Source organism: Oncorhynchus tshawytscha, linkage group LG07 (assembly GCF_018296145.1).
Source record: "Oncorhynchus tshawytscha isolate Ot180627B linkage group LG07, Otsh_v2.0, whole genome shotgun sequence".
In the NCBI taxonomy this organism is placed as follows: domain Eukaryota; kingdom Metazoa; phylum Chordata; class Actinopteri; order Salmoniformes; family Salmonidae; genus Oncorhynchus; species Oncorhynchus tshawytscha.
In genome coordinates this window covers 34,916,768-34,944,750 of record NC_056435.1, presented here as the reverse complement: position 1 = coordinate 34,944,750, position 27,983 = coordinate 34,916,768, and the positions used below count along the sequence as shown (strand labels likewise).

Genomic DNA, 27,983 nt, shown 5'->3' with positions numbered 1-27,983 from the left:
TCAAATTCATAGCCTTTTGGGAGTAGAATACTGTTCGAATTCATTCAATGTACCACCAGGGGGAAATGAGGTGACGCGTGTCTAAAAGCTTCTGAAAAGTATCAATTTGTTTCAGAAACTTTCAGGGTTGTCCTCGGAGTTCAAGTGCTGGGCTTTGTATTTTCGTGGTCAAGGTAAGATTGTTTTATTTATGTCTCGCACCCAATATGTTAAACGCTTCAACTTGTATGTGTGCACTCCGAGTCGGATATCCACGTGTACCAACCAAATTCGAGGCTTCCTGAATTTGTTGGGTGTATGGCAAATGGTCATTATGCTAGCTCCTTAAAATGAAAACACGTTCTTTGGATTTTTAAATTGACTCCATATGTAGGATCTGGAGAGATGATGCACCTTCACAAGCAAACAGCTAAAATGTATTCTTTACGTTCTTCTGTGCGTCTCATCAGGTAGTCTTGATGCAACTCGTACAACGGCTAGTTTGAATTATTTAAACTAAACTTAGCAATGATCAGCCTGGTCTCAGACTAGACATAACATAGTACACGTAAATCTCGTGCACTCAAATTAGTGCGCTTGGTATGGTTACTTAAGGCAAAAACAAACGTAGGATGGTTGGTTGGTGTGGGTGTATAGGGCAAACGTCTAGCAACCTAAAGGTTGTGACTTCGATTCTCATCCCGGACAATTTTAGCTAATTAGCATATGTTCAACTACTTACTATGTTAGCCAATCCTTATCCCTAAACTTCACCCTTGAACTCAACTCCTAAATCTAACCCTAAACCCTATCTTAGCTAACGTTAGCAAACTAGCTAAAGTTCACGTAGTTAGAATTCGTAAAATACTTTTTTTGCTAATTTGTGACATATTGTACCAATTGTAATTCGTAACATATCATGAAATGACTGATGGACATCTACAAATGTGTACATGCCTTACGAAACATATCATACTAAATGGAGAATCACTGATGTATGTACAGAATAATACAAAATGCTTTGAGACCAGGTTGAAATGATTGACACAGCAACATAAAAACATGCAACCTATGAGTATGAGTCTAAAAAGCAGAGTAAATAAACAAATCAATTGGAATTACACCATCTACAACAATAGCATATATTGAAAGTCTATTTACTAATGGACATTTCCATATATAAGGACCCATGAGCACCAACGTGAAGTTCATAGAGCATGTTAAATGTGGTTTCAAATGAAAGCTAAGAGTATATTTTTGAGAATTTAAGGCATATATACATTTTTCAACAATTTTCTATCCTAAATGTTAGGAATAAGTAAAAGGGATCTCACATGCTGACTGTGTGCGCAAGCGTTGCAAAATAAATGTACACATACATGTTACTCTGATTCCAAGACAGCGTAGCAGTCGAACGTCTGTTTGTCTTGTCCTGTCCCATGTATATATTTTTCTTCGTACATATTTTTTACATATTTTTTAAATCTCAATTTCCATCTACGGACTGAACATACTCTCCCGCCTCACCCAATATGGTATGGATATGCAATTTTTTACACTTTAGCACCAGAACCCCAATAAGCAGCTAGCCAGCTAACTAGCTAGTAGTCAGCCACTGTTAGCGGTCATCACCGTTAACTCGGACATCAGCCAGCCTCAGCCAGTGTGCACAGCGTGATATCAACCCAGAGCATATCGGACTGCTTTTTCTCTACCACATCTTCAGATTCTTACTGCAAGCTCTGAAACTTTACAACGGAACATTGCAGCTAGCTAGCTGCTATCCGAGTGGCTACTCCTGGCTAACGTCTCTGTCCCTAAGCAAGCACCAGTTAGCCTGGAGCTAGACTCGTCTCCCGGCTAGCAGAAGAGGTCCATCATCCAATTATTGGGCTACAGTACCTATTTTGCCAATACCTGGACTGTTTTACTGCCGACACGGAGCCCCGCCGATCCATCACGACTGGTCTGCCGACGTAACCATCCGAGGGGGTTTCAATAGGCTCTTCCATTGCGACGTCCATCGAAGGCCCATTTGCTAGCCACGGCCCGCTAGCTGTCTAAATCGCCGTGCCTCAAGCTCGCCTAGCTACTCACTGGACCCTATGATCACTCGGCTACACATGTATCTCCTTAATGTCAATCTTCCTTATCTATTGCTATTTTGGTTAGTGATTATTGTCTTATTTCACTGTAGAGCCTCCAGCACTGCCTTAGCTAGCCCTATTGTTCCACCCCCCACACATGCGGTGACCTCAGCTGGCTTAAATGGTGCCTCTAGAGACAACCTCTCTCATCGTCACTCAATGCCTAGGTTTACCTCCACTGTATTCACATCCTACCATACCCTTGTCTGTACATTATGCCTTGAATCTATTCTTCCGCGCCCAGAAATCTGCTCCTTTTACTCTCTGTTCTGAACGCACTAGACAATCAGTTCTTATAGCCTTTAGCCGTACCCTTATCCTACTCCTTCTCTGTTCCTCTGGTGATGTAGAGGTTAACCTAGGCCCTGCAGCCTCTAGCTCCATTCCCATTCTCCAGGCCCTCTCATTTGTTGACTTCTGTAACCGTAAAAGCCTTGGTTTCATGCATTTTAACATTAGAAGCCTCCTCCCTAAGTTGGTTTTGTTCACTGCTTTAGCACACTCCGCCAACCTGGATGGCTTAGCCGTGTCTGAATCCTGGCTTAGGAAGGCCACCAAAAATCCTGAAATTTCCATCCCTAACTACAACATTTTCTGACAAGATAGAACTGCCAAAGGGGGCGGAGTTGCAATCTACTGCAGAGAGAGCCTGCAGAGTTCTGTCATACTATCCAGGTCTGTGCCCCCAAAAATTAAGTTTCTACTTTTAAAAATCCACCTTTCCAGAAACAAGTCTCTCACCGTTGCCGCTTGTTATAGACCCCCTTCACCCCCTGCTGTGCCCTGGATCCCATATGTGAATTGATTGCCCCCCATTTATGTTCAGATTTCATCATATTAGGTGACCTAAACTGACTGGGACATGCTAAACTTCTTTGGGGTAGAGGGCAGTATTGGGAATTTTGGATGAAAAGAGTGCCCAAATTAAGCTGCCTGCTACTCAGCCATAAAAGCTAGAATATTCATATTATTAGTAGATTTGGATAGAAAACACAAAAGTTTCTAAAAGTGTTTGAATGGTGTCTGTGAGTATAACAGAACGCATATGGCAGGCACAAACCTGAAAAAAAATCCAACCAGGAAGTGGGACATCTGAGGTTTGTAGTTTTTGAACTCAGCCCCTATCGAATACACAGTGGGATATTGGTCATTTTGCACTTCCTACGGTTTCCACTAGATGTCAACAGTCTTTAGAAATGAGTTTGATGCTTCTACTCTAAAGGAGGGGCTCATAAGAGCTCTTTGAGTGAGTGGTCTGGCAGAGTGCCACAGGCTCAGTCTCACGCGCTCACGTGAAAGGTAGCTACGTTCCACTTCATTTCTGCAGACAAAGGAATTGATTTATGTTAAAAACATCCTAAAGATTGATTCTATACATCGTTTGATGTGTTTCTACTAACTGTAATGGAGCTTTTTTGACTTTTCGTCTGAAACTAGTGAACGCACTTTATGAATGTGGATTACTGGACTGAACTCGCTAACAAAATGAGCTATTTTGACATAAATGATGGAGATTATCGAACAAAACAAACATGTTTGTGCAACTGGGATTCCTGGCAGTGCATTCTGATGAAGATCATCAAAGGTAAGTGAATATTTATAATGCTATGCTGACTAATGTTGACTCCACAACATGGCGGATATATGAATGGGCTCTGAGCGCTCTACTCAGATTATAGCATGGTGTGCTTTTTCTGTAAAGTTTAAAAAAAATCTGACACAGCGGTTGCATTAAGGAGAAGTTCTTACGAAGCCACTCCTCTGTTGCCCAGGCAGTGTGTTTGTGATCATTGTCATGCTGAAAGGCCCAGCCACGTTTCATCTTCAATGCCCTTGCTGATGGAAGGAGGTTTTCACTCAAAATCTCACGATAGATGGCCCCATTCATTCTTTCCTTTACACGGATCAGTCGTCCTGGTCCCTTTGCAGAAAAACAGCCCCAAAGCATGATGTTTCCACCCCCATGCTTCACAGTAGATATGGTGTTCTTTGGATGCAACTCAGCATTCTTTGTCCTCCAAACATGACGAGTTGAGTTTTTACCAAAAAGTTATATTTTGGTTTCATCTGACCATATGACATTCTCCCAATCTTCTTCTGGATCATCCAAATGCTCTATAGCAAACTTCAGACGGGCCTGGACATGTACAGGCTTAAGCAGGGGGACACGTCTGGCACTGCAGGATTTGAGTCCCTGGCGGCGTAGTGTGTTACTGATGGTAGGCTTTGTGACTTTGGTCCCAGCTCTCTGCAGGTCATTCACTAGGTCCCCCCGTGTGGTTCTGGGATTTTTGCTCACCGTTCTTGTGATCATTTTGACCCCACGGGGTGAGATCTTGCGTGGAGCCCCAGATCGAGGGAGATTATCAGTGGTCTTGTATGTCTTCCATTTCCTAATAATTGCTCCCACAGTTGATTTCTTCAAACCAAGCTGCTTACCTATTGCAGATTCAGTCTTCCCAGCCTGGTGCAGGTCTACAGGTTGTGGACAGGTGTATTTTATACTGATAACAAGTTCAAAGAGGTGCCATTAATACAGGTAACAAGTGGAGGACAGAGGAGCCTCTTAAAGAAGAAGTTACAGGTCTGCGAGAGCCAGAAATCTTGCTTGTTTGTAGGTGACTAAATACTTATTTTCCACCATAATTTGCAAATAAATTCATTAAAAATCCTACAATGTGATTTTCTGGATTTTTTTCCCTCATTTTGTCTGTCATAGTTTAAGTGTACCTATGATGAAAATTACAGGCCTCTCTCATCTTTTTAAGTGGGAGAACTTGCACATTTGGTGGCTGACTAAATACTTTTTTGCCACACTGTATTGGAGTGCCAACAAAAGAAGCTTGTCAAAGGTAAGGCATGAATTATATTTTTACTTCTGCGTTTTGTGTCGCGCCTGCAGTGTTGAAATATGCTTCTCTCTCTTTGTTTACTATGGTGCTATCCTCAGATAATAGCATTGTTTGCTTTCGCCGAAAAGCCTTTTTGAAATCTTACATGATGGCTGGATTCACAACAAGTGTAGCTTTAATTTGATATCTTGCATGTGTGATTTCATGAAAGTTTGATTTTTATAGTCATTTATTTGAATTTGGCGCTATGCATTTTCACTGGCTTTTGTCCAGGTGGGACGCCACATATCCCAGAGAGGTCCCACATATCCCAACAAACAGATCACCGACCATTTCGAATCCCACCGTACCGTACCTTCTCCACTATGCAATCTGGTTTCCGAGCTGTGTGCACCTCAGAAATTCTCAAGGTCCTAAACGATATCATAACCGTCATCAATAAAAGACAGTACTGTGCAACCGTCTTCATCGAGCTGGCCAAGACTTTCGACTCTGTCAATCACCACGCTCTTATTGGCAGACTCAACAGCCTTGGCTTCTCAAATGACTGCCTCGCCTGGTTCACCAGCTACATCTCAGACAGAGTTCATTGTGTCAAATCGGAGGGCTTGTTGTCCGCAACTCTGGCAGTCTCTATGGGGGTGCCACAGGGTTCAATTCTCGGGCCGACTCTTTTCTCTGTATATATCAATGATGTCGCTCTTGCTGCTGGTGATTCTCTGATCCACCTCTACGCAGACAACACCATTCTGTATACATCTGGCCCTTATTATGGACTGTGCTAACAAACCTCTAGACAAGATTCAATGCCATACAACACTCCTTCCATGGCCTCCAACTGCTCTTAAATGCAAGTTAAACTAAGTGCATGCTCTTCAACCGATTGCTGCCCTCACCCTCCCGCCCGACTAGCATCACTACTCTGGACGGTTCTGACTTAGAATACAGTTGAAGTCGGAAGTTTACATACACCTTAGCCAATTACATTTTAACTCAGTTTTTCACAATTCCTGACATTTAATCCTAGTTAAAATTCGCTGTCTTAGGTCAGTTAGGATCACCACATTATTTTAAGAATGTGAAATGTCAGAATAATAGTACAGGCTTTTATTTCTTTCATTACATTCCCAGTGGGTCAGCAGTTTACATACACTCAATTAGTATTCGGTAGCATTGCCTTTGTTGAACTTGGTCAAACGTTTCGGGTAGCCTTCCACAAGCTTCCCACAATAAGTTGGGTGAATTATGGTCCATTCCTCCTGACAGAGCTGGTGTAACTGAGTCAGGTTTGTAGGCCTCCTTGCTCGTACATGCTTTTTCAGTTCTGCCCACATATTTTCTATGGGATTGAGGTCAGGGCTTTGTGATGGCCACTCCAATACCTTGACTTTGTTGTTCTTAACACATAAATATTCCCTTACCTTTGCTGTTCTTCCATCAGAAGACGTGGAAGGGTTTATACTTACCAAAAACGGCTTTAGTTTTGAAGTCTTTTAAACAGGTTAAAACCTGTTGAGGATCTTGATTCCCAATTGGGAACCTGCCCTCCCACCGTCAGCTGGAATGTGGCGCATGGAACGCAAAAAATATTCTTAAAAATATTTAACCTCCACACATTAACAAGTCCAATAGCTCAAATGAAAGATAAACAACTTGTTTATCTACCCAGCAAGTCAGATTTCTAAAATGTTTTACGGCGAAAACATAGCACATATTTATGTCAAACCACCACCGAAGACACACCGAAGACACAGCTAATTTCCATAGCCAAATTGAACAAAATATGCAATCACCAAACGCAGGATTAAAAGAAAAATAATTTCACTAACCTTTTGAAATCTTCATCAGATGACAGTAATATAACATGTTACACAGTACATTTATGTTTTTTTCAATAATATGCTATATATATCCATAAATCTCTGTTTACAATGACGCATTGTTCAGAAAATGCTACTCAAATGTCCGGAGAAATGACGATAGCTCCGGCAGATGCCGTCAGCTAACAAGGAATACACATCATAAACTTTGACTAAATATGCATGTTCTACATATATAGAAAGATACACTTCTTCTAAATGCAATCGCTGTGTTACATTTATTTTTAACGTTACAGATTTCGTTCACTATGTAATAATATGAGACGGCGCTCAGAAATTAGCATTATGGCTCCTCTATCTCGGAGTCCACAGAAACCCATAATTAAGCCATTTTGCCACAACTTTGGAAGTATGCTTGGGGTCATTATCCATTTGGAAGACCTATTTGCAACCAAGCTTTAACTTCCTAACTGTCTTGAGATGTTGCTTCAATATATCCACATAATTGTACTTCCTCATGATGCTATCTATTTTGTGAAGTGCACCAGTCCCTCCTGTAGCACAGCACCCCCACAACATGATGCTGCCACACCCACGTGCTTTACGGTTTGGATGGTGTTCTTCGGCTTGCAATCCTCCCCCCTTTTCCTCCAGACATAATGAAGGTCATTATGGCCAAACAATTCTATTTTTGTTTCATCAGACCAGAGGATATTTCTCCAAAAAGTACGATCTTTGTCCCCATGTGCAGTTGCAAACCGTAGTCTGGCTTTGTTATGGTGGTTTTTGAATAGTGGCTTCTTCCTTGCTGAGCGGCCTTTCACGTTATGTTGGTATAGGACTCGTTTTACTGTGGATATAGATACTTTTGTACCTGTTTCTTCCAGCATCTTCACAAGGTTCTTTGCTGTTGTTCTGGGATTGATTTGCACTTTTCACACCAAAGTACGTTCATCTCTAGGAGACAGAACACGTCCCTTTCCTGGGCAGTATGATGGCTGCTTGGTCCCATGGTGTTTATACTTGCGTACTATTGTTTGTACAGATGAACGGGTTACCTTCAGGCATTTGGAAATTGCTCCCAAGGATGAACCACACTTGTGGGGGTCTACAATTTATTTTCCGAGGTCTTGGCTGATTTCTTTCACTTTTCCCATGATGTCAAGCAAAGTGTCACTGAGTTTGAAGGTAGACCTTGAAATACATCCACAGATACACCTCTATTCGACTCAAATTATGTCAATTAGCCTATCAGAAGCTTCTGAAGCCATGACATCATTTTCTGGAATTTTCCATGTTTAAAGGCACAGTCAACTTATTGTATGTAAACTTCTGACCTACTGGAATTGTGATACAGTGAATTATAATTGAAATAATCTGCCTATAAACAATTGTTGGAAAAATTACTTGTGTCATGCACAAGGTAGATGTCCTAACAAGAAATTTGTGGAGTGGTTGAAAAACGAGTTTTAATGACTCCAACCTCAGTGTATGTAAACTTCCGACTTCAACTGTATGTGGACATCTACAAATACCTAGGTGTCTAGTTAGACTGTAAACTCTCTTTCCAGACTCACATTAAGCATCTCCAATCCAAAATTGAATCTAGAATTGGCTTCCCATTTCGCAACAAAGCATCCTTCACTCATGCTGCCAAACATACCCTCGTGAAACTGACTATCCTACTGATCCTTGACTTCGGCGATGTCATTTACAAAATAGCCTCCAATACTCTACTCAGCAAACTGACTGTAGTCTATCAAGGTGCCATCCGTTTTGTCACCAAAGCCCCATATTCTATCCACCACTGCAACCTGTATGCTCTTGTTGGCTTGCCCTCACTACATATTCGTTGCCAAACCCACTGGCTCCAGGTCATCTGTAAGTCTATGCTAGGTAAAGCACCGCCTTATTTCAGCTCACTGGTCACCATAGCAACACCCACCCATAGCACACGCTCCAGCAGGTATATTTCACTGGTCATCCCCAAAGCCAACACTTCCTTTTGCCGCCTTCCAGTTCTCTGCTGCCAATGACTGGAACGAATTGCAAAAATCACTGAAGCTGGAGTCTTATATCTCCCTCTCTAACTTTAAGCAACAGCTGTCAGAGCAGCTTACTGATCACTGTACCTGTACACGGCCAATCTGTAAATCGTCCACCCAACTACCTCATCCCCATATTATTATTTATCCTCTTGCTCCTTTTCACCCCAGTATTTCTACTTCTACTTCATCATCTGCACATCTATCACTCCAGTGTTAATGCTAAATTGTAATTATTTCACCTCCATGGCCTATTTATTGCCGTACCTCCCTAATCTTCTACATTTGCACACACTGTACGTATATTTTTCTTTTGTGTTATTTACTGTACGTTTGTTTATGTGTAAATCTGTGCTGTTTGTGTCGCACTGCTTTGCTTGGCCAGGTCGCAGTTGTAATTGAGAACATGTTCTCAACTGGCTTACCTGGTTACATAAAGGTGATTAAAATAAAATTCTATTATTGCACCCACACTGTTCGAACTTGGTTCTATTTGTGATGCTTGATGCGCTGCAAGTTCCGCCTCTCCCATCTCCTCAAATCAAATTTGCGAGCCTATAACTGACTGATCAGTTCTTTTTCTCTTATTGTGACCTCCCTCTTCACGGTTAGCATTGAGCACTTCTCTTCATCTTTTTAGATCTTCTCCAAGGTCCATTGTGTCAGAGGAACTTCTACATTCCCAGGAGGTTTCAGAGTTGGATGAGTGGTGAGGAAGCAATCCTTACATTCACCAAAAGCACATAGCTTCGATTTCGGGTCACACATACTTGACTCGACCATGTCCTCAAGGTTTTTGGTGGAGTGAAGGCCAAGGCTGTGAAGAGAATTTGCCATAAACTGTAAATTCTCATGGGTTTTGCACTGACAAGTTTCACGATCAGTGTCATTGGGCGAAACAACCCAAAATGGCCTGAGGCGGCAGAAGGAGGTATAGGACAACTGACCTAGTTCCTCAGACTGGAATTTCATGTGCAGATTTTTCATTGTGGTGGTCGTGTGGTGGTTTGTTTGCATCATCACGGAGGAAGAAATCCTTAACTTTTGATTTCTGTTTCTGTTCTGCTTCCTTACCTTCCTCGTCAAAAAAGAACAAAGGTCCCCTTCCAACTTCGCACTCCTATTTGAAAAGCCCAACACTGTCTGGGCATACTTCTGAAGTTAATACTTCTTCAGTATATTCACAGAGGTCACTTTTGTAATGTTTTGCTTGTTCTTCTGTTTCCTTGCATTTCTGTATTTTGTTTTGACATCTTTAATGAGAGATGTGTGAAAGAGAAGAGCCCTCTTGATACGTTATGTCACATTCTGATGTCTCAGCAATGCTTTGACTGTTGAACGAGGCAATACAGATGCCTGTTCTCCCCTAGTCCTTGCATACCTCTTCCTGTATTTTTCCTTTTTCTCCTCTCCTTTGCCACTTCTGATTGTAAAATCTCTTTTTGGAGTCTACTGTGTGTTTTTTTTTCTTTCTTCTAATGCGTTCCACTTGCTGTAGTTGCCTAAAACACATTAAATGAATGGTTAGGATTATAGAGGTAGAGTCAGAGATAAAGTTAAGGATTTCTTAGTAGATCGGGATTTGGGTTATGGGTTGTGGTTAGGGATTATGGTTAGAGTTAGTAGAAAGTTTAGCAACTAATAATCTTAAATGCCTTATTTTAAGCATATTCTAACCTTGAAGGCCCAGGCTGATTTTCAGGAGTTGAGGGGGGTGTTTGGGACTGCAGTATCGCACTAGCCTTGGCCCTGGCTCTGAGTATCCTTTTGGAATCTCTCCATTTCTTCCTTTCTGCACTCTGTCACTGAGTTCAGCTATTGTCTTCTTCTTCCCTGTCTCCTCCATTTCTCTAAATACTCTCTCCTTCTTTCTGGGTCAGCATTACATCATTCTCTGTATTGCCGCTGTCTTTCAGCTGCACTAAGAGGAGGTGCCATTCCTTCAGAGAGACCTGATTCAATTGATATTTACTTATTCTTAAAATACTATACATGCTATATACACTGTAATTATGTAATACAATTTATGAACAAAAACACATATTTTGCAACACACTACTGCAAGATATCCATTTATCCACCCTATTGAGTGCATGTCCACCCTGTTACGTGTACATGGATAACAGGGTTTACGATAATAGGGTGGACATTTTGAGCTAAAATTAGCTCCAAGTGATCGTGATGAAGCTAGGATAATGGCTGCCACTTGAAAAGGAATTTGCATTGTTTGACAAATATATTTTGAAATTATGGAATTCAATGAACGCCTTTTTGTGTTTTTGCTTAACAGGGTGGACATGTTATGCTTTCCCACATCACATCACCGACATATAATGATGAAAATGTAATACTCACCAGGTTCACCACAGTTGTTTTCCCACCAAGGAAGTGAACCGTTCCGTATAAAGCCTAACACTAGGCAGCAAGATGCAGCCACTGGTCAACGAGTACTTCCACGCTGGGAAAGTCGAATTGCAGAAGCATCTCAAATATTTTTATCTCCCTAACTAAAGCAGTTTATAGTTGTGTGTGTGTGTGAACAAAAACCTTGTGATAGGACAAAAAACAATTAGGGTGGAGGATTTTTAAATATTTTGCCAACAGAGGGAATAATAATCCCCAATATTTTTTTGAATCATTAACTGTAATTAGAAGGGAATGATGACAAAAGTATCAGCATATTTCTTTGATCAGTAGCTGTAATATTATTACTCAATATAGCAGTAACTCCGTTATATTACTCGTCACCGCAAAAAGTAATCATATTACTGTAACGTATTACCCCTAACACTGGTCACACAAACCACCATTGAGTCACCTGCTACAGTCTACCCTTCCACTGGCATACTGTTTTGTTCAGCTCATAACTGTTTTCTTTCAATTCAATTCAATTCAAGGGCTTTATTGGCATGGGAAACATGTGTTAACATTGCCAAAGCAAGTGAGGTAGACAACATACAAAGTGAATATATAAAGTGAAAAACAACAAAAATTAACAGTGAACATTACACATACAGAAGTTTCAAAACAGTAAAGACATTACAAATGTCATATTATATATATATATACAGTGTTTTAACAATGTACAAATGGTTAAAGGACACAAGATAAAATAAATAAGCATAAGGGTTGTATTTACAATGGTGTTTGTTCTTCACTGGTTGCCCTTTTCTCGTGGCAACAGGTCACAAATCTTGCTGCTGTGATGGCACACTGTGGAATTTCACCCAGTAGATATGGGAGTTTTTCAAAATTGGATTTGTTTTCGAATTCTTTGTGGATCTGTGTAATCTGAGGGAAATATGTCTCTCTAATATGGTCATACATTGGGCAGGAGGTTAGGAAGTGCAGCTCAGTTTCCACCTCATTTTGTGGGCAGTGAGCACATAGCCTGTCTTCTCTTGAGAGCCATGTCTGCCTACGGCGGCCTTTCTCAATAGCAAGGCTATGCTCACTGAGTCTGTACATAGTCAAAACTTTCCTTAATTTTGGGTCAGTCACAGTGGTCAGGTATTCTGCCGCTGTGTACTCTCTGTGTAGGGCCAAATAGCATTCTAGTTTGCTCTGTTTTTTTGTTAATTCTTTCCAATGTGTTAAGTAGTTATCTTTTTGTTTTCTCATGATTTGGTTGGGTCTAATTGTGCTGCTTTCTCTTTCAGTCATCTGGTGGTCAACACAAGTGTGAAAACAGTCTGGAGAACATTCTCTCTGTCTCTCGCTGTCTCTACCCTCCCCCCCGATCAAATCTGAACCAATCATAGACGCTATGTTTCACAAATTGGGAGAGTACAGTAAAGTTAAAAGATTTTGAGTACGGTTCAGCACAGTACTTTATATATTCAGTAGCGCTATACAAATTAAATGTATTATTTTTTTATAACCATCATTATGCATTTCTGTGTAGCACAGATCAGGGACTAATGATGACATGCCATTATTGCAGTTCTGTTCCTGGGTATAAATCTACTTCACTTACTGTCGTTCATAACCAAAATAGATTTTTTTAAACCCAAGCTGTCATTATAATAGCTGACATCCCATTCTTTCTGCAGACATATTTGAATCTTAATTCTGAGCAGATTTTCAATTGTTTTTTTGAAACCATGGTCACATAAAAAACGGAGGGAGATTTGACAGAAATTCAGTTACTAAACGTTGCATCTGTTCTTCGCGTAAATGTGTTTTTGTCAAATGGTCAGTCTAAATTGTGAAAAGTGTTCATTTAGCATAGAGTTGTATGGTTTGTTAAACTTTGAAATAAATCTTTTTTGTATGGCATATATTTTAATGTGAAAAATCTGAAAAAATGTACAGTTCCTATACAACATTTTCATTTGGAACCAGGAGTAAAAATATGTGTAGCATGAGCCTATGCATCAGGTTTTATTGTATAGCCCATGGCTACTCAAATACTATTTGGGAAGGTCCGGTCACGCAAATGCCCTAGGTTGCAAAAGTCCAGGTGGATTTGCCATTTAATGGCGTAGGAACAAACTCCCACCTCACAACCCATGAAACCCCAAACTGTTCACACCCCTCCTGGCAGATACATTTTTTTAAAGCTAATTTCTTGCAATTCTACACATTTTCCCATGGGGCATAGAGAACCTTTTGACTTTTTAAAATGAATTTTCTGCAGTTCATGACCTGTCTTATGTGTTTATATGATAGCTAAGTATCTCAAAAAAGTCAGTGGGGGCTCCTTGGGGGTTGAGGCCTCAAGGCACGTAATCAGGCCATGATAACTAGCCTACAAGAGTTCAATATGTTAGCCTAACTTACCTACCTAGCTTATATGTTGATCAACTGGACATTTCTGACAGGTTATAAATAGCTCTTGGAGGTCTCAGTTAATGACATAACAGGAAAACTGCCCATACACTCAACAGCATTAAGTTGAAATCCCGACTGACTTGAAACTAATCAAATCACAAAAGAGGTTAGGCCTGTATGCTCCTCTCTGTGACAGTAGTAACTTGTCACTTTAAATGTGTGTAAATACCAAACAGAGACAATACCTGGGTCAAACAATTATGGTTTGGGGAAATAAAGTGATGATTTGACTGTTTTTCTCTGTAGTGATTTGTGCGTGTACTTAAAAAAGGTATATTCAAGATCATGTTTTTGCTGTCATGAAACACTTTGATCCGGATTGTGAACTTCATCATCATCCTCTTTTCTATCGACAGAAACATGTCCCCTGCACCAGAATCTCCTCTGGGGTACATCCCCCCAGACGGGGGCTGGGGCTGGGTCGTGGTGTTTGGGGCCTTCATCTCCATTGGCTTCTCGTATGCCTTCCCCAAAGCCCTCACAGTCTTCTTCAAAGACATCCAGCTGATCTTCGGTGCCTCCTACAGCCAGATAGCATGGATCTCCTCCATTATGCTGGCAGCCATGTATGCCGGTGGTGAGTAGGCATTCATGAAATCAAGCAGCTCTGAGCCAGCATCAAGTCACATGAGGACCACAATGCACAGATTGTATTAACGGATGCATGTCTTGTATGGAGCTTTGCCGTTGCTTGTTTTTTTTTCATCCCCAAATTGTAGGCCTGTATCTTGCATGTGAGGACTGAGTGTAATAGCTGGAACTAATCAAGAAGAATGAGTACTACTGTGTTCAAATGACTATGACAGCCTAAGAAGTGAAGTCTTTGCAGTCATCAGACTCTTCTCTAAAGTTAGATGTTATTATCCCTGAATAATACATAGATGTTTGTAGTTTATTTAATAAGTCTACTAGTTGAAGAAAATACAGTAGTAGGCTATTTGAGGTGAAAGCCAAGCAATTGCAACCAACTTTATCATGCTGATAGAGTAAGCATAGAATAAGAAGCTTGCTGTCTTACTTTACTCTAATGAGCTTTCACAAAGCAACCTCTCATTTTGGAGACCCGTAAATATATTGAATTAAAGAAACTCGTTGACCAGTGGCTGCATCTTGCTGCCTAGTGTTAGGCTTTATATGGAAGGGTTTGGCATAGGTTAGTTAGTCATGTGATTTTTACACCTGACACAAATTTGAGTATTTAAACAAAGCCACTCTTTCACTTATGAATGGGGACGTGAGGCGGCAGGGGATTCACCCTGGGGCATGTTCAGTTGGCCAACATGAGTGTTGATCCAGGGCACACATATATAGACTGTCTGTCAGTTGAAAATGCTGTTTTTTTTGTTTTGTTTACCCTTGCTCTGTTTGCATGAGCATTTATATTCACAATTGTCAGTCTGTGCCGCAAGCCTTGATGGGACCTGGTGTGATGAATGACCAACATGAGTGTTCCATGTCACAATAAGAAAAAACTACCGTCTTAGAAATCCCTGTTGTTACTCAATGCCTGGGCCTGAATTTATTAACGATTAGGCACCTTACATGACTCATTAGATGACACTGAGATATTATAATAGAATGATCCAATTGAAGTTTGAGATAAATCAATCAGTGGCTGCAAGGTTAAAAGATGACAGGGAGCCTGACTCACCTGCAGTCACCAGCACAGAGAATCCTGTGAAATATTCCTGTTCTCAGTGGCAGAGGCACATGGCTTTATCATATTGTCCTTGGCTCAGCTTTTGCAATGTCACCCAGTTGAAAAAAGACAGGGAAAATATATCAGTCATGGGTTCAGCACATTTGGGCCTCGCACCAAGTCCCTATGGGACAAACGTGACAGCATTTCAGGGGACCTATGAACTAGGGAGCCAGAGTGATAAAGTTATAATGGGAGAGAAAATTGTGATGTCTGGGATGCAACCCCAAAGTAACACAGGAACTGGGAGGATGTGATCTATGCAATACATACCACTAGTCCCTATCCTCACTGGGGTTTGCTAGGCTGGATGAATCTGTTCTAGCTAGGGCACTGCTCAGATTACATGTCTTTTTGTTTTAGAATCCAGAAATTATTGCGGTATGTTGTAGATTTGTACATGCACACGTGTATTTGTTTTTATATCTATGCTGCCACTACTAAACATAGCATTTTTCAACAATGAAAAGAGGGAAATAAGACCTGATATGGTGTACTTCTGCTGGACCTGTGGGACGGGATGAGAAGCAGGGTTTGATTAAAAAACAAAGGGAAATAAAATGAGAATTTGATTTATTCTTTGAACCTGTGTAGCATACAGCTGCTTTTACAGGAAGTATTACGTCAAGGTCATTGTCAGAATATACAGTGAATTCGGAAAGTATTCAGTCCCCTTGTCCTTTCCCACATTTTGTTACGTTACAAGCCTTATTCTAAAATGGATTTAAAACTAAATGTCCCTCATCAATCTCCACACAATACCCTATAATGACAAAGCTAAAATAGGTTTTTAGAATTTTTTGCAAATGTATTAAAAATTAAAAATATACCTTATTTACAGAAGTATTCAGACCATTTGCTATGGCACTCGAAATTGAGCTCAGGTGCATCCTGTTTAACATTGATCATCCTTGAGATGTTTGGTAAATTGTAAACTGTGGTAAATTCAATTGATTGGTCATGATATGAAAAGGCACACACCTGTTTTATATAAGTGCCCACCATTGACAGTACATGTCAGAGCAAAAACCAAGCCATGAGGTCGAAGGAATTGTCTGTAGAGCTCTGAGATAGGATTGTGTAGAGGCACAGATCTGGGGAAGGGTACCAAAACATTTCTGCAGCATATGAGGTCCCCAAGAAAAGTGGCCTCCATCATTCTTAAATGAAAGAAGTTTTGAACCACCAAGACTTCCTAGAGCTGTCCGCCTGGCCAAATTGAGCAATCAGGGGAGAAGGGCCTTGGTCAGAGAGCTGACCAAGAACCCGATGGTCACTCTAACAGAGCTCCAGAGTTCTGTTAGAGAACCTCTGTGGAGATGGGAGAACCTTCCAGAAGGACAACCATCTCTGCAACACTCGACCAATCCGGCCTTTATTGTAGAGTGGCCAGACTGAAGCCCCTCCTCAATAAAAGGCATATGACAGCCCGCTTGGAGTTTACCAAAATGCACCTAAAGGACTCTCACCATGAGAAACAAGATTATCTGGTCTGAATTTGGCTTGAATGCCAAGCGTCACGTCTGGAGGAAACCTGGCACCATCCCTATAGTGAAGCATGGTGGTGGCAGCATCAGGCTGTGGGGATGTTCTTTCTGCGGCTGGGACTGGGAGACTAGTCAGAATCGAGGGAAAGATGAACGGAGCAAGAGAGATCCTTGATGAATACCTGCTCCAGAGCGCTCAGGACCTTAGACTGGGGTGAAGGTTCACCTTCCAAAAGGACAATGACCATAGGCACACAGCCAAGACAATGCAGGAGTGGCTTTGGGACAAGTCTCTGAATGTCCTTGAGTGGCCCAGCCAGAGCCCGAACTTGAACCGGATTGAACATCTATGGAGAGACCTGAAAATAGCCGTGCAGCGACACTCCCAATCCAACCTGCCAGAGCTTGAGAAGATCCCCAGAGAAGAATGGGAGAACTCCCCAAATACAGGTGTGCCAAGTACTGAATAAGGGACTAAATACTTATGTAAAAGTGATATTTAAGTTTTTGTTATTTGTAATGAATTAAAAAATTGTCTTACTGTTTTGCTTTGTCATTATTGGGTATTGTTTGTAGATTGATGAGGGGGGAAACGATTTAATACATTTTAGAATAAGGCTGTAATGTAACAAAATGTGGAAAAAGTAAATGGTTCTCAATACTTTCCGTATACTAGAGAGCTGATTTTTTTTGTTGCATAAATCACGAGCTATGTAAGTAAACAACAATTATTTAAAATGTGTTTTTTAACACATGTAATCAATTTTGGAGAATGGATTCAGAGTGGTAAAAATAACACCATTATTTTATTCAGATTAATCATCAGTCGTAAACTTGCGATTGAAATAGCCGCTGTCTGCCAAACTAATCCGCTTATTTTTTTACTAGGAATTTTCAATTATCACCCACCCTCCTTGCAGATTGTCATTCTAGCACTGACTAGAAAGGCAGCATGTTGAGATTTCAATAATCGTGGCAGCCTACATATTTTCTTGATTGATGCTCCCTCCTTTTATTTTATTTAATGAATTGCGGGGAATGATTTAGCGTTGTGTGATGCTAAAGGACTGTTCTACGTGTTCTCCGTTGCAGGGTTATGAATGAAGGATAAAGAGAGACCGAAATATAGAAGGCTCTTTAATTACTGATTGATCACTCACACTAGCTGTTTTTGCGGGAACATTGTCAGGAGAAATGCTCATGAGTCACTGGCTTGCTTTGCTTATGTAGATAAGATAACTATTTAGAACATCAGTTACCTCTTCAAGCCCTTTTAAACATGAGTTCCTATGTATGGATATTTGACCGGCAGTGCGTTAGGGGTAATGAATAGGGATGAAGGGTTAGGTTTTGGTAGAGATCTACCGGTCGGTGTCAACTGCCTATTCATGAACCTAAGACTGACACTTTCTCTCCCCTTTTCCTCTCTACTCTCTTACTCTTTTCCTTTGCAGGACCTATCAGCAGTATTCTGGTGAATCGCTATGGAAGCCGGCCTGTGGTCATAGCTGGTGGAGTGATGTGTGGCGTTGCTATGGTAACTGCTTCTTTCGGCAATACCATTACGCATTTGTACATATGCGTAGGAATCATTGGAGGTACCCACTAATTTCATACATTTGATTGACGTGGCTTGTTTTGTGATTTTATGTTTATGTGTGCGCCAAATCATACTCAACAGTAACAAAAATCTATTGTTTTTAACTGAAGGAAAGATGACACCTAAGACAACTTTGATAATTATTTCTGTAGGCCTAATCCAAAAGTTTACTGTATGTTCTAAATGTGTGAACCTAAATAATTCTAATTGTGGTCCTATTGAAGATAATGTAGTTGATTAATTATACCTAAAACACAACGTTAGATATAAGGGTTCAGGAAAGACATCTGGGACGATGTGTTGTGTAAATGAACCAGTCTCGACACGGGCTTAGATTAGTTTACCCTGCCAATAGACCAGCCCTCAACCAGCCCTCCCCCAGCCCTCAACCAGCCCTGGCAGTGCTCCTATGGGGCTACACATCCTCTCTGGGTGGCCCTGGTCTCCCTGGCTGGGCTGGCGTGCTGTCTGTCTGGGTTCAGGCCGGGGAGTCTCAGCCTCTGGGTTGTGTCCGGTGCACTGGAGTGGGGAGGGGAGGGGGGGCAGCGCAGGTGTAATTAGAATGGTGCCATTCTGGTTCCAGGAGAGCACTGTTTACCAGGGCTCCCTGTTCTCTCCCACAGGCTACCGTCCAGGCCCCCACATGGCAGTGGCTGCCAAACGCCACCCAGCGAGACTCATTAACCAGCCACTGAGCTGCAGGCCTGGAGGATTAATAGAGGGAGGAGGGATTTGTGTTGTGTTCTATCCTCTCCTCTTTGCCCTGGCCCACTGAGACACACTAAGACACACATCCCTCTCTCACATACACGTACAGTGCCTTCAGAAAGTATTTACACCCCATTGACTTTTTCAAAATGTTGTTGTGTTGCAGCCTGAATTTTAATTATTATAAATTGAGATTTTGTGTCACTGCCGTACACACAATACCCCATAATGTTAAAGTGGAATTGTGTTTTTATAAATGTTTACAAATGACAAAAATTCAAAGCTGAAATGTCTTGAGTCAATAAGTATTCAACCTCTTTGTTATGGAAAGCCTAAATAAGTTCAGGATTAAACATTTGCTGAACAAGTCACAAAATAAGTTGCTTTGACTAATTCTGTGTGCAATAATAGTGTTTAACATTATTTTTGAATGACTACCTCATCTCTGTACCCCACACATACAAAGTGAAGTTATTCATTACACTTTGGATGGTAAATCAATACACCCAGTCACTACAAAGATACAGGTGTCCTTCCTAAAACAGTTGCCGGAGAGGAAGGAAACCACTCAGGGATTTCACCATGAGGCCAATGATGACTTTAAAACAGTTACAGAGTTTAATGGCTGTGACAGGAGAAAACTGAGGAAGGATCGACAACACTGTAGTTACTCAAGAATACTAAACTAAATGACAGTGAACAGAAGGAAGCCTGCACAGAATACAAATATTCCAAAACATCCTTCCTGTTTGCAATAAGGCACTAAAGTAAAACTGCAAAGAATGTGGCAAAGAAATGAACTTTTTGTCCTGAATACAAAGTGTTATGTTTGGGGCAAATCCAACACTTCACTGAGTACCACTCTTCATATTTTCAAGCATTGTGGTGGCTACATCATGTTATGGGTATGCTTGTCATCAGCAAGGACTAGGGTGTTTTTTTAGGATACAAAAAAAGGAAATAGAGCTTAACACTGGCAAGAGGAAATCCTGGTTCAGTCTGCTTTCCAACAGACACTGGGAGACACTCCCCTTTCAGCAGGACAATAACCTAAAACACAAGATCAAATATACACTGGAGTTGCTTACCAAGATTATTATTATTATTATATATTGTTTTACCTAAATTTAACCAGGAAGGGCTCATTGAGATTTGAAATCTCCTTTTCAAGAGCATCCTGGCCAAGATAGGCAGCACCAAGTCATTACCCCATTACAGACTGACAACGTGAAAAACTACACGTAATTTAGTAAAAACCATAGAAATCACAGAAGTGTAATGAAATCATAAAACAGCAAATTTAAAAACATTGACAGGTCAAGTTTAAAACTATTTTGTAAGGAGTTCCAAGCCGATGGTGCAGAGTACATAAAAGCCCTTTTACCAAATTCAGTTTGGACATTTGGAACAGTTAGCAGGATAAAGTCTTGCGAACGAAGAGAGTACCCACCACATTTCTGAAGAATAAAAATGCCCAAAGAAAATGGTAATAAACCCAAAATGGCAAGTATAATAAATAAATACAAGTATACCAGTGACTGAGCATACGAGTGACTAAAGAATGCCAGCCAACCCTGGTATATAAAGTGCAGTGGTGTATAAGGGGTTTTGCAGTTTTAAAATACATCTCAATGCTCCATCATAAAGGGTGTCAATTGATCTCAGACACTGAGCGGAAGCATTCATATATAACATATCACTATTGAATGTTCCTGAGTGGCCTAGTTACAGTTTTGACTTAAATCTGCTTAAAAATCTATGGCAAGACTGGAAAATGTCTGTCTAGCAATGATCAGCAACCAACTTGATAGAGCTTATTAAAGATTAAAAACAATAATAATGTGCAAATATTGTTCAATCCAGGTGTGCAAAGCTCTTACACAGAAGTACTCACAGCTGTAATTGCTGTCAATGGTGATTCTAACATGTTTTGACTCAGGGGTGTGAATACTTATGTCAATGATATATTATTTCTGTATGCAACAACCAGTTAAGTTGAAGAGATGTCCTCCCTCTGTACCATCTCAGAGACAAATAACACATACAAGGAGTATTTATTTCTAATCATTGTGCTTTAAAGAGCATCACAGTTCAATCAAGTTGAGACAGAGATAATTGTTGACCAAAACTCTTAAAACAATGAAGATGAAAACGAATCAAAATCCCCTGTGGAGCCGGGATATCTACCTTGCATTAAGTCTTGTGTTAGCAGGTACTTTTCAATCAAGGAAGAATGCATACTGAGAACTATTTATATCTGTGAACTAAAACTAGGCTTTGTAATTTGTGTAGCTCAGTGGGCATTGTTCAGTGGGGGATTGTGAGCAGCAGACATTTAGCAGTCGTTAGAATGATGGAATGGTTCAGTCGAGGTTGCTACCTGGAGCTCTTCATCTTAAAGTGGAGACTCATTTAGAGAATAAGATGCTCATTTACAGGCTGAAATGTTACTAAATTGGATTTTGGGGAAAGGAGGTGGTAGTGAATGAATTACCTGGAGTCTCTAATTTGCCATTAAAATGTAGAAAAAATTTCTGAAAATGTTCCAGCTTCCTCAAATGAGATTTTAGTTGGCAATGTGAAATGAGATGGAACCTTAATGTGCACAAAGTAGAATGGTCTTCATTTAATCCTGTAGTACCAGTCGTTTTAAATTGTATCCTCTGAAAATGTGACATGTGAACGTAACTACTCTCCTCTCTTGTATTTCCTGCAGGGTTTGGACTCTCCTTTAACCTCCAGCCGTCCCTCACAATCATTGGGAAGTACTTCCAGGTCAAGAGGCCATTAGCCAATGGGCTGGCCATGGCAGGAAGTCCAGTCTTCCTCTGTACATTAGCACCTATCAACCAGTTCCTGTTTAACCACTTTGGCTGGAGGGGCAGTTTCTTCATCCTGGGAGCTCTGCTGCTCAACTGCTGTGTTGCCGGCTCTCTCATGAGGCCCATTTGTCCAAAGCCAACTGGAGGCCAACTCACGCAGACAAACGGATTCCCGAAGAAACCTCCCACGGACCAGTCTGAGGCCCAGGTGAATGGACACAACACACAGCTTGAGAAAGGCTGTATGGAAAACTTCAACAAGTTTCTGGACCTCTCACTCTTCAAACACAGGGGCTTTCTGATCTACATCGTAGGGAACACAATGATGTTCTTCGGTTTCTTCGCCCCTGTAGTGTTCCTGGCCCCGTACGCCCGGAGCCATGGCTTTGATGAGTACTCCTCTGCCTTCCTCCTCTCCATCATGGGCTTCGTGGACATGTTTGCCAGGCCGGGGACTGGGCTGATAGCTAACACTAAGTGGATCAGGCCCAGGATCCAGTACTTCTTCAGCTTTGCCATCATTTATAATGGTATGTGCCACCTGTTGTGCCCCTTGGCCAGTGGGTACTGGGGGCTGGCGGCCTACTCAGTGTTCTTTGGTATAGCGTTTGGCATGGTGTGTGCCCTGCTGTTTGAGACACTCATGGACCTAGTGGGGCCTCAGCGGTTCTCCAGTGCAGTGGGACTGGCCACCATCATAGAGTGCGGCCCCGTGCTCCTGGGACCACCTATAGGAGGTAAGCCTACACACTGAACACAGCCCACAGTCCCCCTCCTTCTCCAGAGTCAATACACATACAGCTCATAGACAGCTAACGGCTTTAGCCAACAGAACCTATTGACACAAGGACAAGCACTATTTTACTCGAGTCACCACTCTCCCTCCAGTTCTTCTAAGATCACCTCTCCATCGTCGCTCAGCACCTGGCATTCAGTACTATCCCAGTATTACACATGCACTTGAGAGAAGGAGGAGTCCTACTTTAGAAGACGTTGGGTACATTTTTTTATTTATTTATTTGAAGCAGAAAAGGCAGCTAGTCGGTTGTTGCTCTCTTTCTCACTCTGCTCCTCTGTCACGGCCTGTATGGTGGTGGAGTGGAGCCCAACTTCTTTCCAGGGTGTCATTATTGTAAGACATTCCAGTAGAATTGGATTATCATCGGTGAGCAGGGCGGCCTGGAGCGCACGGCCCTCCTAGAGAAAAGCAGTAATTGGTCACGGTTATTTACTGCTGTAAATAAGCCGGGCCGCTCCGGCTTTCAGGGCACGCCCGCTAGAGGATTCATCCTCCACGCAAATTATGGAACATTTTTCGGAGCTAAGAAGCCGTAAGGGTAATGACGGTCTCTCTGCGACTCTTTCGCTTACTATTTTCCCTTCTCTCTTTCCCAGGTCCCCTCGGCCTAGAGTATAAGGCCATTAGACCTCTACTATCACTGGCTGCAAACAAAAGCTTGGAGAGTTAGTTATTGGCATTACAGAAACATTTGACCATTGCAGTTGTTCCCAACTTAATTTGATTAGCTGACGATACGTTCATGGAAGATGAAAGATACACTGTAAGTGATTGACTCTAACCCCAAATCCTAATTAGCAAGCACAATCTAGCAGACTTTACTATTAAAACAATGTCATAGATCTCTCTCTGGTTCTAAGGTTTCAGAGGAGGCATTTCCACATAATAGCTTACTACTGATTAGGAATCATTGTGTAAGATTATTCTGAAAGGACCATTTGCTTTGATGCTTTTTTTGTGTATTATCAAAAAGGGTTAGTTCTCCCCCAATATTTCCCTGAAATTGCCAGGGATAGCACAACTTTTCAAAACGTAATCTTCTACAGTCAACTTTGATGTTATTTAGCACAGAGGAGAACTAATAATGTTACCATTCTCTGCTCAGCCCAAACGGTTAAATAACACATTTTCATGGAAGTGAACTTGCTTATGGTCTTTGAACAACCTGTGGGCTTCATAATAATACATAATACAAATGTTCTCCTGGAGATAATCTCATTTCAGTCTCTGAAATGGTAGAACACACTTCTCTTCCCCAGACAAACTGGTGTTCTGCCTAGTCCATAGAGATCCTATGGTCTTGTCTGTCAGGTGGGTAGGATCCTTTTGTAGTCATTCCTATGCTTCTCTCTCATCTGCAGAGTTTTAAGGAGGTGTAAATGTATAGCCCTCCTGGTTGTGTTGAGCGACCCCGTTCTGAGGTGCTAATTTAATGGAGGCAAATGCATCTCTCTGCACATTGAGCATTCTTCTCCAGAGAGTCTTTACGTTTCCCATTACAAGTCTCCTCGTTACGGCCAGCCTCGTTGTGCTGCGCCGTGCCTCTGCCCTAACCTGGGGGTCAGCCTAATTAGGAGGAAGTGATGTAATTGGTGTAATTATCCTTTTGCTTTCGTGTTTAATGGAATCTCAGTTCAGACCTCACTTCACTCATCAGACTCCTGTAACTTGGAAGCCATGAATATGCATTTAGAAAAGAGGTGACTACGCCAGATGGACTTAATTACCGTTCAGCCAATCAAGGGCTGCCTTAATTAGGGTGACGGTTATCTGCATATGCCCACAGGACAGAACACCCTCAATCAGACCATAGCCCTGATGCTGATTTATACTGGACCATGGGCAAAGTGACCCATCCCCTCCCTTTATACTGGACCATGGGCAAAGTGACCCATCCCCTCCCTTTATACTGGACCATGGGCAAAGTGACCCATCCCCTCCCTTTATACTGGACCATGGGCAAAGTGACCCATCCCCTCCCTTTATACTGGACCATGGGCAAAGTGACCCATCCCCTCCCTTTATACTGGACCATGGGCAAAGTGACCCATCCCCTCCCTTTATACTGGACCATGGGCAAAGTGACCCATCCCCTCCCTTTATACTGAACCATGGGCAAAGTGACCCATCCCCTCCCTTTATACTGAACCATGGGCAAAGTGACCCATCCCCTCCCTTTATACTGAACCATGGGCAAAGTGAACCCCCCCCCCACACACACACACACATGAGAGAGAGAGAGAGATAAATGAATGGCCCCATCCATATCAGCTTCATTGAAAATTGACTCATTAAGAACAGTCTTTTAATTGGTTTACCTAACCTGAAAACTGCCCCTCCATTTAACAACCTAACTTTGTGTTTATGTATAGTGGGTGTTTAGTGTTGTTGATTGTTGATTATGTCAGACTCGGTAATTGACCATTAGTAACTGAGTTTGCCAGACATTAGTCCATTACAGGTAAATACTCTTATAAAAGTTTGAAATGCAGAGGGCAATCAAAGGCAATGTCTCCTTGTACGAACACATGGAAGTTAGATTAGATGCATAAAAAGCTTATGGATGTAAATCATGTTGTGGTGCTCAGCTGTAAAAACTTTCTAAATGTATTCACTGTGATTGAATTAGTCAATGACCATAAACTCCCCATAAAATAGCTTGGGATGGTACAGCTTGGGATGGTACAGCTTGGGATGGTACAGCTTGGGATAGTACAGCTTGGGATAGTACAGCTTGGGATAGTACAGCTTGGGATAGTACAGCTTGGGATAGTACAGCTTGGGATGATACAGCTTGGGATAGTACAGCTTGGGATGGTACAGCTTGGGATAGTACAGCTTGGGATGGTACAGCTTGGGATAGTACAGCTTGGGATAGTACAGCTTGGGATAGTACAGCTTGGGATGGTACAGCTTGGGATAGTACAGCTTGGGATGGTACAGCTTGGGATAGTACAGCTTGGGATAGTACAGCTTGGGATGGTACAGCTTGGGATAGTACAGCTTGGGATAGTACAGCTTGGGATAGTACAGCTTGGGATAGTACAGCTTGGGATAGTACAGCTTGGGATAGTACACCGTTGTCACAGATGATCTTCACCTTCGTTAATCAATTTAGCAGATCCGACAAACATCTGACATGCATAACCCTGCAGAGTGTTATACAGTATACACAGGCGGAGGGGTGGACAGACAGATAATTAGATACACACCGTGGAGGCTGAGTGAGATGGGGAGGACTGCAGAACGATCCAGGGGAGGATGGAGGCTCAAAAAGCTTATGGTTCCAATCTGATATAAACTACATTTGTCACTTTTTTCCCTCTGAAGCGGGCTAGTTTTTGATCGTTTTCAGAATGGGCATGGCCACACTCCTGATTCGTTCTTGTGCAGCAGACAAAATTGCCTTCCCAGAGAGCAGTGTGGAGCGTGGCCAGGTGTAATGGCTCCATGTTATTTCCTGCATGTCTCCAGTAGGATCGTCCTATCTTCTTCTCTACAGAACAGAGTTTGAAAAGCACATTAAACCATACCCATGTTACACCTCCTGATTCACCTCGTGGAGCGAGATGGGGAAAGGCTTCCCTAAACCCAGAACAACCTGTTGATGAAAAGATACTATAAGCAGGGGGGATTTTTGTGGCGATCTTGTCTAACTATACTTTCTATAACTGAACTTTTGATCGGAAAAAGGGAACAGAGACTTTGTTTAACCTTCCGTATCATTTCTGCTCCCCTGCAGGAGCCTTGGTGGACACCTTTGGTGACTACAAGTACCTGTACCTCATGTGTGGAGCGGTGATGGTGTTCGCAGGACTCTTCCTCTTTGTTATGAACGTCTACAACTACAGGATGCTGGAGCGGGAGAGGAGGCAGGAGGAAGGAGAGGTGAAGGAGGGCTGTGAGGACCAGGAGCAGGGTATGTGGCTGTGTGAGAGGGGAGAAGCTTCCTCAGAGAAAAGAGCAGAAGAGCCTGAGTCTACGAAGGAACAAGACACCCAGGGAGACTGAAACATGCTATCCATCACAACAGTGTATACAAGCACACTATATTGATTTCAGTACATCAATGTATAGGCCTATCTCATATCCCCTCCACCCACACACACACATCCTATTTGATTCTGTTTATGTTGGTTCCTGTTAATGTGTTAACTCTACTACTAACCTTGGTGGAGTACACTCCTGTAGCTGTTTCCCCATGCTGACAAAGGCTGTTTGGAGAGAACTACTTCTGGCTGTATGAGATCAAATAGCAGTGTAATCCTTCCCGGGAACGTTATTTATTTGAGCAGCCAGGTGTGCCACCCCCCCTGAGCAGTCCCAGCTAGTATCCAGTTTCTTGTGGTCAGGGACAACTCCAGGCTCTAATAATTCATTTAGAAACAAAAAAATACCTTAATAAATCAATGTAAAGTTACATCGAGTGTTACTCTGTGAATTATGACCATTAAATACATACTTGATATCAATGATGAAACTGTGAACAAACATTTGCAGTTGAGAGGTTTGTCACATCCATGACGAGGATGTAATATTTCAGCCTTGTGGTAGTCATGAACATTTTACTCTTCTGCCTGTATTGATGTTACAATGGGTGGATGAGGAATGCACTGTTACTGACATTATGATGTCATGTTATGCGTCTTGTTCAGGATCCATTTTTCACTTATATGACCAAAAGAAGTGTCTGCTTTAAAATGTTCCCAAACAGATCACAGAATGAATGTAATTGAACACGGATTCAGCTGTAATGAAGTTTACGATGACAATGTAATTCATGTCTAGGCTGTAGATTTGCATAAACTGTTTGTTTTCTTTTAAAGATGGATTTGTTGTTTTAAGATGCTAACTGGAAGGACTGTATTTGAAGGACTGTATCCAAAGTTAATGTGATTGGGTAGAATACTCAGCAATAAATGCCATCATTCTTATTCAGTATTTGATTAGAGTGATTTGAATAACAAAACAGCATACAGTATACAACTCTGAATACTTTCATTCGTATCTCTTGACATTTAGCTTAAAGAAATAGTCTAATGGATAATATTGTTTCTTGTAGTTTTACCACTACAATTCAGCTAAGACAAAAAGCATGTCTGTAAAAAATGTTGCTGCATATTAACAGCAGGAGAGAAAAATGACAGTCCAAGTGGCACAGAACTGGGTGTCAAAGCCAGATTTACCATGCA

General features: G+C 41.6%; 1 protein-coding gene across 1 annotated transcript; it reads left to right on the top strand.

The window, feature by feature from the left end:
• Positions 1-10: 10 nt before the first annotated feature.
• LOC112254431 (monocarboxylate transporter 2) lies at positions 11-27,725 on the top strand. Its single transcript, XM_024427012.2, has 5 exons — positions 11-173; positions 14,033-14,253; positions 18,317-18,460; positions 21,887-22,729; positions 26,534-27,725. The coding sequence occupies exons 2-5, from the start codon at positions 14,037-14,039 to the stop codon at positions 26,800-26,802; spliced, it is 1,473 nt and encodes a 490-aa protein (XP_024282780.1). The 5' UTR covers positions 11-173; positions 14,033-14,036; the 3' UTR covers positions 26,803-27,725.
• Positions 27,726-27,983: the final 258 nt, after the last annotated feature.